The sequence below is a fragment of the Sarcophilus harrisii genome, chromosome 6 (genome assembly GCF_902635505.1).
Source record: "Sarcophilus harrisii chromosome 6, mSarHar1.11, whole genome shotgun sequence".
Lineage (NCBI taxonomy): Eukaryota > Metazoa > Chordata > Mammalia > Dasyuromorphia > Dasyuridae > Sarcophilus > Sarcophilus harrisii.
Window position 1 is genome coordinate 213,050,177 of NC_045431.1, and position 14,785 is coordinate 213,064,961.

General features: G+C 33.4%; 1 protein-coding gene across 4 annotated transcripts in view; it reads left to right on the forward strand.

Moving 5' to 3' along the window:
• ANO3 (anoctamin 3) overlaps positions 1 to 14,785 on the forward strand; it is a 314,333-nt gene that overhangs the window by 265,185 nt on the left and 34,363 nt on the right. For all 4 annotated transcript variants that reach the window (XM_031942598.1, XM_031942600.1, XM_031942597.1 and 1 more), the window contains one exon: positions 8,344 to 8,380. In XM_031942598.1, coding sequence (XP_031798458.1) covers positions 8,344 to 8,380 — 37 coding nt within the window. The remainder of the gene's footprint in view (positions 1 to 8,343; positions 8,381 to 14,785) is intronic.

Below are 14,785 nucleotides of genomic sequence, written 5' to 3' on the forward strand. Positions count from 1 at the left end.
TCCTAAGATGCTCTTGTATTCTGTAAACTTGCTGAATAAATAACCCTGCATGCTCTTCTGCTTACTTGCTATGTGACCTTGGCTAAGTCCTTTAACCCCTGTGAGTTTCAGATTTCTCATTTGTAAATTTTGTACTTATCATGTCAACTCCACAATTTGTATGAGGAACAAAAATAATGTATGTATAATTCATGAAGGGCCTATAAATAGAAGTCCTTGGTATTATTGTCAGCTCGCAACAGATATCCCTTCTTTCTTAATAGAATTAGGATCTAGCAAATCACAGATGAGTCCCACAGAGAATTGAATAATTGCTAAGTGTATAAATAATGCAAACAATTAAGTATATCAAATGAAATGATATAGAAAAAGCATTTTGCAACATTTTAAAATGATTTCATTGCTAGCCATTATGAAGGTGATAATTAACATATTATGGCATACTGAGAATTGGATCATAATAGAACTGGAAAGCTTGAAAGGGGGAAAAAGAGAAGCGTAATATTTACTAACCATTCAACACATTCTTAATAATAAACACATCAATAATAGATACTAATTAAACACTTCCTGTGTGCCAGGACTCAAGATGCAGGAAATTAGACCACAACAATCCCTACTCTCAGGGAGCTTACATTTAACTAAGTGGCACTTAAAAAGGGAGGGGGGAAATTACATCCCATTAAATCAATATAATTTGAGAGGAAATGACTGTATTAGGACAGTCCTAATTTCTAATATTCTCTTTTATCACCCTTATTAAAAAACGATCTGTGAAATTGCAATTTATTAGAAAAAATATAGTATGTTGACATTACAGTAAAAGTATACCTATTTATAATTTTTAAAAAATTGAAAAGCATAGGAAATGCTTTTTTAACAGGCTGAAGAAAAATTTCAATTTCTTAGAAAAATTTGGGAATCAGTCTGTTATATATACTTGTTTGCAGCTAGGTTGGAGGTTTGAAAAAAAATGGGGATTTGAATTCAGGAGACCTATGTTGAAATTCTATTTTGATGTACTAGCACCATCGACAAATAACAGTCTAACTAAGTCTCATTTTCACAATTTATAAATGGAAATGTGTGTGTATGCATTTGTGTGTGTGTGTGTGTGTGTGTGTGTGTGTGTGTGTGTATGGAGGAATGTTTATGTGTGAATATATCTCTGTATATATGATAAGCATGATATTTGCATATATTCACATGTGTATGTATGTATAAGTATGTGTGTGTGTTGTATTTATATGTCACTTAACCTGTTTGCTTCAGTTTCCTCAAGTATAAAATGGGGATAATAATAATATCTCCCTCTCCAAGGATCAAATGATATGATATTGGCCAAAAGAGCCAGCCTGACATTTAGTTGCTACTATGTAAATTCTAGCTACCATTGTTATTATGTGCATAAATATTTATGGATGCACATATGTGTGTGAATTCGTGTGCATATGGATACATGTGTGCAGGTGCATTGCATACATGTATCTGTACATATACCTTATATATATATATATATATTTATATATATAAATAGCATATGTGACCTAAAGTCAGGAAGACCTGAGTCTGTTTTATGTATGGCACTTAAGAGTAACTCACATTTCTACGATACTTTATTCTTTGATAGGAGCGTCTGCCTAGGATCATAAATTTGAGATAATTGAATCAACCTCTTCCTTTTATAAATGAGCAAAACTAGTCCAGAGAAGCTAAGCTTCCATTCATTTACAGAGCTAGATTTGAACACAAGTCCTATGACATCTAATTTAGTGTTCTTCATATCACTCCATGTTGGCTTTCTAGTAATGGCAATCACAGCTATTCTTTATGTAGCATCTTAAGGTTTGTTATATGTCATATACTTAATCTGATTTGATCCTTAAAACAATACTCAATGAGGCTTTTTTAGGTGGCTATCTAGGAAATGCTTCCAGATATTCTGAATATCTAGTTCTGAGACATTTTTATTTAAAGTAATTTTAAATATACTCGAGTTTATTGCAAAATATAGATTATAGGATTTGTCATGATCTTCCCTTTTGCACTGATAGATACTGGCCTTGTGATTTTAATGGTGAGTTGCAACACACACCAAAAACTTAGGCTCTTCAAGGATAAAAGCAACTTATTAGGTCACATGACTAATATGTTTTTGAGGTAGAACTTTGACTCCAAGGCCAGGCTCTCTGGGAATTGTGGTAAAATGAACTTTCAATGGTCTTAATGGGATATTTTAATAGGCACAATTTTTTGGCAGTCATTCATGGTTGGCCCTCAGTTAATTTTTATAAACAGAAGATTATGAAAATATTATTTCTAATAATAAGTATAATGATAAGAGTAATTGTCTCTATATAAAATCTAAAATAATAACAATGTGTAGTCATTTGTATTTTCCAGAGGCATCTGTCTTACTAATGTATATACACACATATACACATACATATGTACACACACAATTTTAATTTCTTTTGATACCATTCATCAAAACTTTTCCCTTGTCTTTTCCTTCCTATATTATCCAAGCATCTTCTGCTCCTATCTCATCCTTTATTTCTCTCTCATGTGTGATGGCTCTTCTTGCAAAAGCAAGCTTCTCTGCATGAGAATTCCAACCCATCTTCTCTAATAAATTGTTCCCTGTATCATTTCCATTCTTTCATTTACCTTCATTTACTTCCTATTTACTGATTGCTTTCATATTGGCTACAAATGTACCCATGTCTTCACCATCCTCAAAATCCTCTATTGATTTATCCATCCCTCACACCTGTATCTCTCTTCCCTTTTGTAGTTCAACTTGTTGAGAAGACCATTTACAATATTTGCCTTCCCTTCCTTTCTTTTCACTCTTTTAACTCTCTACAGTATGAGGTCTACTTTCATCATTCAACTGAAATCATTCTCTCTAAAACTGTTCATGATTTCTTAACTGTCAAATATAATGACCCATCTCCATCCTTATCATTCTTGACCTCTCTGCAGCCTTTGACATCGTAGATTACATTCTTCTCTTTAATAGTCTCTTCTCTCTCAGTTTTAGGAAGTCATTATCTTTCTCTCCAATGCTTCCCTGCTTTATATCTTTTTGTTATTGTGGAATGTCTCATTCCCCATAGCCAATAAGTTGCCAAAGCCTTTCAATTTCACTTTTGTAGCATCTCTTCCATATACCCCTTTTTTTCTTTGATTCTGTCACCATCCTGATCCTTACTCCCATCACTTACTTCCTCTACTATAACAATAAACTATTAGTTATTCTGTATAGCATAGGTCTCTGCCCTACTATTATACATCTCTACCTTGCCTATTATTATACTTTTCCCTTGTCTAATTTTTACAACGCCCAAGCGTTGACTGCCTAATCGAATCCAAATTCTACAAATCTGACTTATCCGACTCATCACCAAGCAAATAATAACAATACACAATAACCTTGGTTGAACATGAGCCCTCCAGTTCATCCTTCATGCTTTATAGTCAAGTATAAGTCATCCTATTGATTGCCTTCTCAATGGCTGAGAAAGAGCCTGGAGCGAGACTCTGAGAAAATTTGGAACTCAAAGTTTTTCTAAAAATGATCATTAAAAAGGGAGAACAAAAAGAATGTGAGCTTCCTGAGAGTGGCGACTGTCTTAATTTTCTATTTATATCTACAATATTTGCACCACAATGCTATGACAGTGTTTCATAAATGCTACATTTATTTTTTTTAAATAATAATTATAGATCAGACCATTTTACCTTCTCTACTCAAAATTTCAGTAGTTCCCTATCAAATCTAGGATCCAATATAAAATCCTCTCTGGCTTTTAAAACCCTCCATAATCTGACTTCTTTCCTTTCCATTCTTCTTACACCTTAAGTCATTTCTTGAATAAGCCATTTCATCTCCCAACTCTGGACATTTTCACCAGCTATTCCTCTTGCCTGAGTTGTTTTCTTTCTTCATCTCTGTTCTCTGACCTCCTTCAAGTTCCAGCCAAAATCTCACTTCTGTAGGAAGCTTTTCCTGATACCCTTCAGTTCTAGTACTCACCCTCTGTTAATTACTATCAAATTATCCTTTATTTGGGTTTTATGCCTAAATGTTAGCACATTGTTTCCTCCATTACACTGTGAGCTCCTTGAAAGTTGGGATTGTTTTTTGTCTTTCTCCATCTCTCTAGTACCTGAAACATAGTAGGAACTTAATAAATGTCTCTTGACTGACTCCCTTGTTTACAGTGAAAGAATATAACAGAAAGAGGAGAGGGGAAATGCCTTTTAAAGTTGACCTAATATAAGGATCATAGCATTAAAAACTGTAAGGGATCTTTGAGGTTATATAATGCAAATGTTTCATTTTACAAAGAACAAAGTCTCAGAGAACTTGAGGAACTTACCTAAGATGACTCCGGTATGTAAATGTAATGTCAAAATTTCAACTCGGGTCTTCTGATTCTGAATCCTTTCTCTTTGATTCAGGAATTGTTTTTAATCTAGTTATTCTTACATGTAAACAACTAAGATTTGACCAATTTTTCAGATGAAAATCTTGAGAAAATTACTTTCTAAGAGAATGTTTTTTGCCTCAGTTTCTCCCTCTCTGAAATGAATGGGTTGAACTAAGTGTCAATCGAAGAGGAGGCTAGTTCTAAGTCTTATGTTGACATTTAAGACTGGTACCACCTGGGAATAAGAGACCTAGGTTTGCTTGATATATATTAGGCACATCAGTACTATTTCAATATACTATTTCTCTTCCTAAGGATCTTTATTAAAAGGGTAGTTATATTTTGGTGCTCCCTTACTCCTACTTTCTAAAATGACAAACCATTATTAAGTATCAAACAATGGCTTTTGAAATGACTTTTAAAATTTCACAAAAATGCATAATATTCTTGTAAAACTGTAAGACTTGTAAGGCTGGTGGCCTTCCTGCCAGCCCTGACATGTCTCCCTAATAATTAACTGAACATTAAAGCTCATTAATGGTGTTAAAGTTAGTGTAAGTAAAGCTTCTGCCCAGCTGCATTCATCCAAGAGATACTGTACCATTTCGAAGGAAATTAAAAACAGTTAAACGAAATGTAATTTCTCTCTCTTTAGAGGTGTGGGATTCAATAGGTATTTAGCCATCGTGTTGATTTAATTACAAAGAATGCTTGAGGTTTGAGGAGCCAGAATACATTGAGCTCAGAATGAATCTGAAAGAACTCTTGGAGTCAGAGTTGTAAGGGGTCTTAGAATAGAGGCTATCAGAGTGGAGAGGTACCTTAGAATGGGGAATTTCAGTTGGAAGGAAGATCTCAGAGTTAAAAGAAGTGATAGAACAGAACAGAATAGAACAGACTCTTAGAACATAGAATATTAGAATCGAAACAAACCTTGCAACATCAAATGGCAGTTAGAAAAACAATTGGAACAAAGAAATGTAGAATAACAGAGCTTTGAGAGACCTTTGAAGGTCAAATGTTGGTCAGGACATGACAAAGTACAACGTGCAAAATTTGAGGAGTAACATACCTTAGAACTTCGAATGTTAGTGTTGGGAGGAAAAGGAGTGTTTTGAGGGTGGCCCAGATGAGTAGATAAATCATGGAAGAACATTATCCTTGAACTTTCCCCTGAGGATAACTCCACGTCATATCCTGCTCACACCTGAGGTGGCAGGGCCCTGGAAATTATTTTGTGAGGTATACAATGTGTACTGAAAAAATAACAATTGTGACTTTTATTGTGTACCCATTTGTGAGCCCTGGTTGGTAGAGAAGATAAATGTGTTCATTCATTTGTTTATTTTTGAAAAGAGACAGTTTGACTCTGTCAACCTGGATTCAGGTTTTACTTGTAACCTGAATGCACGGGCAATTCCCTTAATATCTCAGTCCCCTAGGCAATTTTCCGAGACAGATGTTGCAAAAGAAGGCAACAAGCATTTACTAAGTATTTTCTATGTTTCAGGAATTACGTTAAATACCATAAAAAGAAAGACAGATTTTGGTAGAGGGAGGGAGTCCCCCAACCCCAAAGTCATTTCAATCATATTTTACTGTTCATGACGCCATTTGGAGTTTTCTTGGCAGAGAGACTAGAGTGGTTTGCCATTTTTTTTTCCTCTTCCTCACTTTAGAGATGAGGAAACTGAGGCAAACAGAGGCAGGTGACTTTGCCAGAGTCACACATCTAGTGTCTGATGTCAAATTTGAATTCAGGTTTTCCTTACTTCAAAATGGATGCTTTTTATATTATACATCCTAAAAAAAATTCCCCTTTGCAACTAAAATTATAGATCTAGTCCCTACCTTTAATTTTTAAAAGATCTCTCACCAAACCACTGATAATAGTAACAACAGCAAGAAATATATTGTCCCCCAACATATTTGTATTATCTACTTTTATATAGATGTTGCCCAAAACTTGAATTCCATTAGAATAACAGTGATTATCAACTTGATAGTTAGCTATTAATTATCCATAGACTATAGGGGGCAAGAAATTGGTTTCTTAAAATAATTGCCATTTACCTAGCACTTTAAAGCTAACAAAATGCTTTATATAATCTCCTTTAAGCCTCACTTATGTAGATACTGTGCATGATATAATAAGAATTTGAAACTGCTTTTTCATTCATTCTTGGCTTGCATTTAAGAAACAGCACTGAAGTTATTATTGAAGATTCACATGAATGGAAAAAGAGTGTACCAATCATGAACAAAAATAAGAAATATGAAATGGCACACTTAAGATCATAAAAGAACAATAGGAAAATACTCCAACATAGTGGGTGGATCTTTTATTGGGAATTTATGGAAGAATCTCAGAATCATTCTCATTAAATCACAAGGTATCTCATCAGCTCAAAGGACTGGCAAATGAATTAGTCCTGCATGAAAATAGGATGATAATATTATTTGGGAGAAATGCCACAGTTTTCTCCAACTTCTTCCTGAAATGAAAACCATTGTTTTTAATACCAGTATTCTAATGGTGTTATATATGATTACAAAGCATAGAAAAGTCTATGTCAAAAGAATGAAAAATGAATATTACTTAGAGGGCATTGGAAGAGCACATACATTGAGGAAAATAAAAATCATATGTCTCCCGCCTCTTATATTAAAAAAAAAACATAGAAAGATGAATTAAGATATTTGATCTTGTCCTGAAAGATCCAATTGCTCAGTAGTAGTGATTAAAAATGTATGTGGATGAATATAGTTCCACAGAATATAAGGGGATAGTTAAAAAAAAAAGAGAGAAAGAAATAAGCATATATTAAGTGTACTCTATGTATGTATTATTTTGTTTTTTAGAATTTTAGTAATATTACCTAAAATTTTAGACTTTTAGAATTTTGACATTTAGAATGTCAATAGGTCAATAGGTTCACAGATGGAAACAGTGAGGTGAATGAAATAACTCTGGCTATGGGATCAGAGAACTCAGTTTCCAAATTTGCCTCTACTATTTACTACTATCTGTGTGAATCTGGAAAAGTAATTTAACTTTTTGGGCCTCAGTTTCTTCATCTTTTAAATTAAGTAAGATCCCTTTTAGATAAGATCCCTCACCAAACCTATAATTAATAACAACAACAACAAATTTGTTGTCCCCCAAAAAAGTTTGTATCTAAATGCAAATATAAAAAAATATTGATAACCTTTTCAAGGTTCAGATTTCAATTCATGTTTTCTCAGCTTGTGTGACTATATAGCATATTGAAAGCTTTTAATTTTGTTATTTAAAAAACATAGATTACAGAATATTAAGATTGGTGAAAAGATATAACTTCTAGCCATAGGACAGCTCCCTCTCCCGTAGAGGAGGAAGAATTAAAGAAGGGATAAGGTATCAATAAGTAGAAATAAAGAGGAGAAGAAGGAACATTCTAAGACTGGAAAACACTCCTTCTCTAAGCCTCCATTGAACTATTCATTTATTAAATAAAATATTTGTAAAGCGTTTAATGTAAAGTGCCTCATACATAATATGCACTAGGAAACAAGGAGAACAAAAGCACCACCAAGGTGGGAAAATGCTCTCTTGGTTTACTTTTTCTAGCTCTTCAAATTACCTATTAAAACTATTCTAGTTTAGAAATTCAGTGTTATCCAAGTCTTCTAGGAATCATGCTGTACATATTTTCTAAAATATATTTTCTCCAAAACTATTGAGAAAATTGTCTAGCAATTTAAACTTCTGTTCCGTAATCTTGATTGCAAATGCTCAGACCCCATTGTTCAGAATCTGTTTTGAAGACTTTTCTTTTTTCAATTACAAATCTGGCCATTCCCCCAGTGAATAGAATTCATGTTCTTACCCTACATTAACAATGGTTCTCTCTTTTAACTGCAGGTCTATGAAAAGGTGGCTTATTTCCTCACCAATTTAGGTAAGCACTCAGTTATTATTGCATTCACAATAAACTGGTGGTGTTGCTATAGTTATTGGTTTTTTTTTTTCCTATTACAAGGACATTTTGATTTGATTATTTAACACTGAAAAAATTCACTTGCAGCCCTCCTTTAAGCGTTGGTCACAGATCCTCAGTATCAGCTTTCTTTATTTCTATCAGCAAGGATGTTCAGGACCAGTTTGAGAGTTTTCATCACTTTTCATATCCACCAAAAGATTAAAAGAGAGATCCAGTGGGAAAGGGGAACATTTATAATGGAGGCTCAGCCGAGGTCCCTAAGTGCTTTCTGTGATCCATGATCTCTTTAGTTGCATCATGGGTCTTCCTGTTGACTTTACCATCTTGATCATTTTAGGTCTCAATTTCCTCATCACTGATAGATATCCCCATTTGTGAAACAAATACATTGCCCTGCAAACTGTAGATGCTTAAGTGTTGTAGCATCTCATTAATTGAAAGAGCTGATGCAATGTAGTATTTTCACTTTTTCTTGTTGTTTGCTTGCATTTTGTTTTCTTTCTCATTTTTCTCCCTTTTGATCTGATTTTTCTTGTGTAGTATAATAAACATACATAGAAGAATTGCACATGTTTGGCATGTATTGGATTACTTGCAGCCCAAGGCGAGGGTAGGAAAGGAGAAAAAAATTTGGAACACGAGGTTTTGCAGGGGTAAATATTGAAAATTAGGTATGCATGTGTTTTGAAAAGAAAATGCTTTAAAAAAAAAAAAAAAAAGCTAGACTCCATGATCTAGACATGAGGAACAAAGTATTAACAACCAAGGATCTCTTACAGCTTTTTGAGATTCTTATTGTACTTTGAGGGGGTGGGAATAGATGAGAGACTGGAAAAAAGAAAACAGACCCCAAAGGTCCCTCTGACACCTGCACCAATTAGCATTCACTCTCACTCTGGCTCTGTCTCTTTGTCTCTGTCTCTCTTTTTTCCCCATCTCTTTTTTCTCTCTTCTCTTCTCTTCTCTTCTCTTCTCTTCTCTTCTCTTCTCTTCTCTTCTCTTCTCTTCTCTTCTCTTCTCTTTTCTTCTCTTCTCTTCTCTTTCCCTTCTCTCTCTCTTACTCTCTCTCTCTCTTTATTTCTTTCTCTCCCACACACACACATACATAAATAGTACCTCTGATAAACTCTTAAAGATTCTAAATTATAAATCAGAGTATATCTGCATTGGCAAAGGGGAAGGGGAGGAAAGAATAAACATTTATCTAGCATCTACTGGATAAAGAGGCAGTGCTTGTTAGTGCTTTACAAATGTTATTTCATATGATCCTCACAACAGTTCTGTGAGATAGGAAAGAGATACTGACTCAGTAAATGGGACTTTGGGCCTGGAGTAAGGAAAACTCAAGTTCAATTTAATGTTAGATACTTCTGTGACCCTGGGCAAGTGGCTTAATTTTATTTATCTGTTTCCCCAACAATAAAGTGGGGACAATAAAAACATATACTTTGTAGAGTGTTATAGAGGAGATATCTGTTAAAAATAAAAAAAAACAAAAATCAAATAAACATACTTAACCTCAGTGCTTGATACATAGTGGATACCTAAGTGGATTTGAGTTACTGGAAAGGTATCACTTATCTCAGAGAATTATAGTAAGGATCAAAGGAGATAAAATTTGTAAATATTAATTTAAGGAAAAAATACCTATCATGGTGCCTGGGATATAGGAGGTACCAGATAAATATTTATATCCCAGAGGTGAAATTAGCTTAGGCTTGAAATGATCAAATTGTGAGTCAGCCAAAACTGGGAAACTCCTTAAACCAAGATTATAATTCTGTACAGAGTCAGCCTTGGGGGGGTGGTAGGGGAGATTTGAATAACCCTTCCAGATTTTATGGTTTAAGGGGATTCAGGAACTGAACTCTCCCAAAAAAAAGATTCAACTCGATTTCAAAGATTCCATCTACCCTAGAATGTCCAAGAATAGATAAAACTCCTGCAATAACCATTGTTTCCACCCAGTTTTGGTTAACTAACAATTTGATCATTCTAGACCTGTGCTAATTTCACCCCGGGTTGGTTTCACCTTTAATAGCTAACATTCAATTTAGGAATTTTTGGTAAATTGAGGGAATTGTTTTATGTTTTTTTGGTCCAAAAACTTTTATTTTATTTTTTCTTGAAATTAGAAGGGAAAAAGGAAACAAATCTTTGTTTGATTCACTTTTCTGAAAGTGTTTTCTTTAGAATATAAGAAGATTTTGCTCAGAAGGGGCAATCAACTTTCACTTTCTTGTTCATTTGTCCCATATATGGATTGTAGAAACGCTTTTGCTTTTGATGAAGTTTTTCCTAACAGGTCAGAGTGATTTAATAACCATCATTGTTCTGTCATAGAGGACAAAGTAATCTCACAATGATATGCTTCTTGATCGATTGGTTAAATGTTGTGAATCCAACATAGCTTCTTTAAAGAATGGTTTATTGGATGGAAAATGCCATCTGCATGGGGAGAAAGAATATGCATCAAAGTATAGCTTTTCACTTTTTGCTTGTTTCTTTCTCATGTTTTTTTTTTCCTTTTTTGGTCTCATTTTTCTTGCACAACATGATAAATATGGAAATATGTTTAAAAGAATTACACATACTTAACCTATGTAGTATTGCTTGCTGTCCTAGGAGGCAGGTGAGGGAGAGAGAGAGAGAAATTTGGAACACAAAGTCTTATAAAAAAATGATAAAAACTATCTTTACATGTATTTGGAAAAATAAAACTATTGAGAAAAAATAAAAATTAAAAAAAAAAAAAACAATGGTTTACTACTAATCCCACAATGGAAACAAGTCTGGATGTCATGATAGAAATTCCTGATATGGATCAATAGAATTTTGAGGAGTCTTATGGTGTGGAAGAAGAGATCTTTTGATCAAGAATATAGTTGCTTTGCCTTTCCCAATTCATGGGCATCTCCCGATTCCATGGACTATGAAAATCATAGTTCCCAGTGAAATTATCAAATTCTCTTTCCATGAACCTCAGCTGTCTGGCAACCAGTACCACTAATACATCCAACTATTCCTTTCCATTGTTTATTTTAAATAATTTGTATATCATGTTCTTTGTTTTAAAAAATTGAAAAATAAGAATTCCATCTGTTTCAGGGTAAGATGAGTCAGAAAACAAATGTAATCATCAGCTGGCTCTTAAAATCATTGAATCAAAAGTCTAGAGCTAAAATATCTTAAGATAACATCTACCTCCATCAAGTAAGGACAGAGAGTGCCAGAGAAGGGAAATAGTTTATTTGCCTAAGGTCACAGGAAGAGTTAGTGACCCAGATATCAATAAAATTCAAGCCATCTAACTTCCTAAAAGCTATTTTTCTTTAGATTTTTAAAAGATATTTTACTGGTGCTTGTATGTATAATATACATTTGCAAATACATATATAAATTGTACATGATGTATATGCATGTGGAAGTATAGATTATATTACAGATATATATGTATGATATGAGTGTATATTCATGCATATATAAATCTATATATAAACACATACATATACATGTGTATGCACACTTATTTATACATGTATTTATCATGTGTACATGAATTTATGAGTATATATACATTTTTATTTGTAAGTTTCATTAATATATTCATAAGTAAAAACAAATACTTGTGTGTGTGTGTGTGTGTATGTGTGTGTGTGTGTGTATGTGTGTGTGTGTGTGTATGTGTGTGTATGTGTGTGTGAGTGAGCTCAGGTTATCCTGACTCTTAGCCCAGCACTCTATCTACTGTTCCACTTAACTATCCTATGAAACTACCAGTAATGAAAATCCATCATTGTCTAGGACATCTACTTAGCAAATTACAATCTTAAAGAGTTACCTGAGCAAGAGATACAAAGAGAAATTCCATTTAAAATAACTGTTGATGGTATAAAACATTGGGGAGTCTACCTGCCAAGGTAAAGTAAGGAACTGTATGAACACAAATACAAAATGCTTTCCACATAAATAAAGTCAGATCTAATCTCTTGGGGAAATATCAAGTGCTTATGGGTAGGCTGAGCTAATATAATAAAAATGACAATACTACTTAAATTAATCTGCTTACTCATTGTCATAACCAATCAGATTCCCAAGAAATTACTTCACCGAATTAGAAAAAATAATAACAAAATTCATCTGGAAGAACAAAAGATCAAGAATTTCAAGAGAATTAATGAAAAAAAAATGCAAATGAAGGTGTCCTATTTGTACCAGACCTAAACCTATTTATAAAACATTGGTCATCAAAACTATTTGGCTAAGAAATAGAGTAGTCGATCTGTAGAATAGGTTAGGTTCACAGGACAAAATAGTCAATGACTATAGTAATAAGCCCAGCTTTTGGGATAAGAACTCACTATTTGACAATAACTCTGGGAAAATTGGAAATTAGTATGGCAGAAACTAGGCATTGACCCATACCTACACCCATTATCAAGATAAGATCAAAATGGGTTCATGATTTAGACATAAAGAGTAATATTATAATCAAATTGGAAGAACAAAGGATAGTTTACCTCTCAGATCTATGGAGAAGAAAGGAATTTGTGGCCAAAGAAGAACCTGAGTACATCATTGAATGCAAAATGTATAATTTTTATTACTTTAAGTTAAAAAGGTTTTGTACAAACAAAACCCAATGCAGACAAGATTAGAAGGGAAGCAATAAAGTGGGGGGAAATTTTCCATTCAAGAGTTCTGATAAAGGCCTCATTTCTAAAATATATAATTAGCTCAAATTTATAAGAATTCAAGCCATTCTCCAATTGATAAATGGTCAAAACATATGAACAAACAATTTTCAGATGAAGAAATTAAAACCATTTCTAGGTATATGAAAAGGTGCTCTAAATCATTATTGATCAGAGAAATGCAAATTAAGACAATTCTGACCTCTAGAAGAAAAAAAGTTTCTCCTCTGAATTGAGTGACCTCAAATACTGTAGAACCATATATGGCTCACAGTAATGTTTCTTGAGTCAAGGAGTACAAAACTCATATCAAATTTGTAATTAATGATGTGAAAATAATATAAGGAATAGTTAAAACATATGCAATTCACCAAAGAGGAAATTTGTTATGGTGGTGTGGTCATTCACTTGTTTTTCAGTTGTGTCCAACTCAACCCATTTGGGGTTTTCTTAGCAAAGATACTAGAATCATTTCCTTCTCTAGCTCGTTTTACAGATGAGGAAACTGAGAAGCAGAGTCAGAGATTAAGTGACTTATCTATGGTCCCACAGCTAGTAAGTATCTGAAACCATATCTGAACTCAGGAAGATAAATCTTCCTAACTCCAGACCTGACACTCTATCCCTGGGCCATTTAGCTGCCCCCATCTATTACTATATTGGCCAACAAATGTCAGATTTTTAAAATTGGTATGTCATGGCTTCTTTTAAATAATAATCTTCATTAACTAAATGTTAAGTTTAGTGTTATCTTGAAGTACTCTAAATGTCAATGCCCTGGTTGTTCTACTCTAGTTATTAAGTTCTCTTTCACTTCTGCTATCCAATTTAACAAATATTTATTTATTAAACTACTACTATGAACTCAGTTTACAACAAGGAAGATAAAACAAAATTTAGGTAAAAAACAGGCCGCGTCCTAAAGAAACTTACAGTCTCATAATAATTAATAGTCTATATTTCTGCAATTGGCTATTCATCTTCTCATAGCACTGATACTTATAGTGTTTGATAATATAGGAAGAAAGGAGATTGAAACTTTCCAAAAAAAGAGAATCTGGAAAACATATAAGACCTTAATTTTTTTTGTTTAGTTGAAGTTTTGAAAAGGAGAGCAATAGTACGATGGTAGCCTGTGCTCCTGTAAAGGGTGGTTGATAAATATTAAACTATAAAATCATTTTCTGGCTTCATTAATGCTAGAATTTTTTTCAGGTAAGAGCCATCAAATTAAGTTAAATGTTATTCTCTTAAGGAAAATGTAGCAAAGGAGCTTTCTGTTCTTCCCTGTAGCCCCTTCCATTCTCTTGGCTTTCTTTTGAAGCATCTTGTTTTTATGGTCTATTGACAATTGCTGAAGCAATTTGGGGAAAGGAACATTGAGACCTTCAAGTATTATCTTCAAATCTTTGAAAGATTATCATCTGAAAAAGATAAGAAATATTTTGCTGCATGGTTGGAACAGTGATTAGAAATGACTAGAGTTTCAAAGGAAACCCAAATAAACAGGACAGCTTTGAAAGTAACATATCGAGTTAAATATATACATATATTTATATGTTTTAAAAGCAAAGACTACATGATAGAAATGTATGGTTTTGTTTGTAATCCATGTTTTTTCTTCTTTGCATATAAAATAAAATTTTAATGCTAATTTGTTATTTTTGTT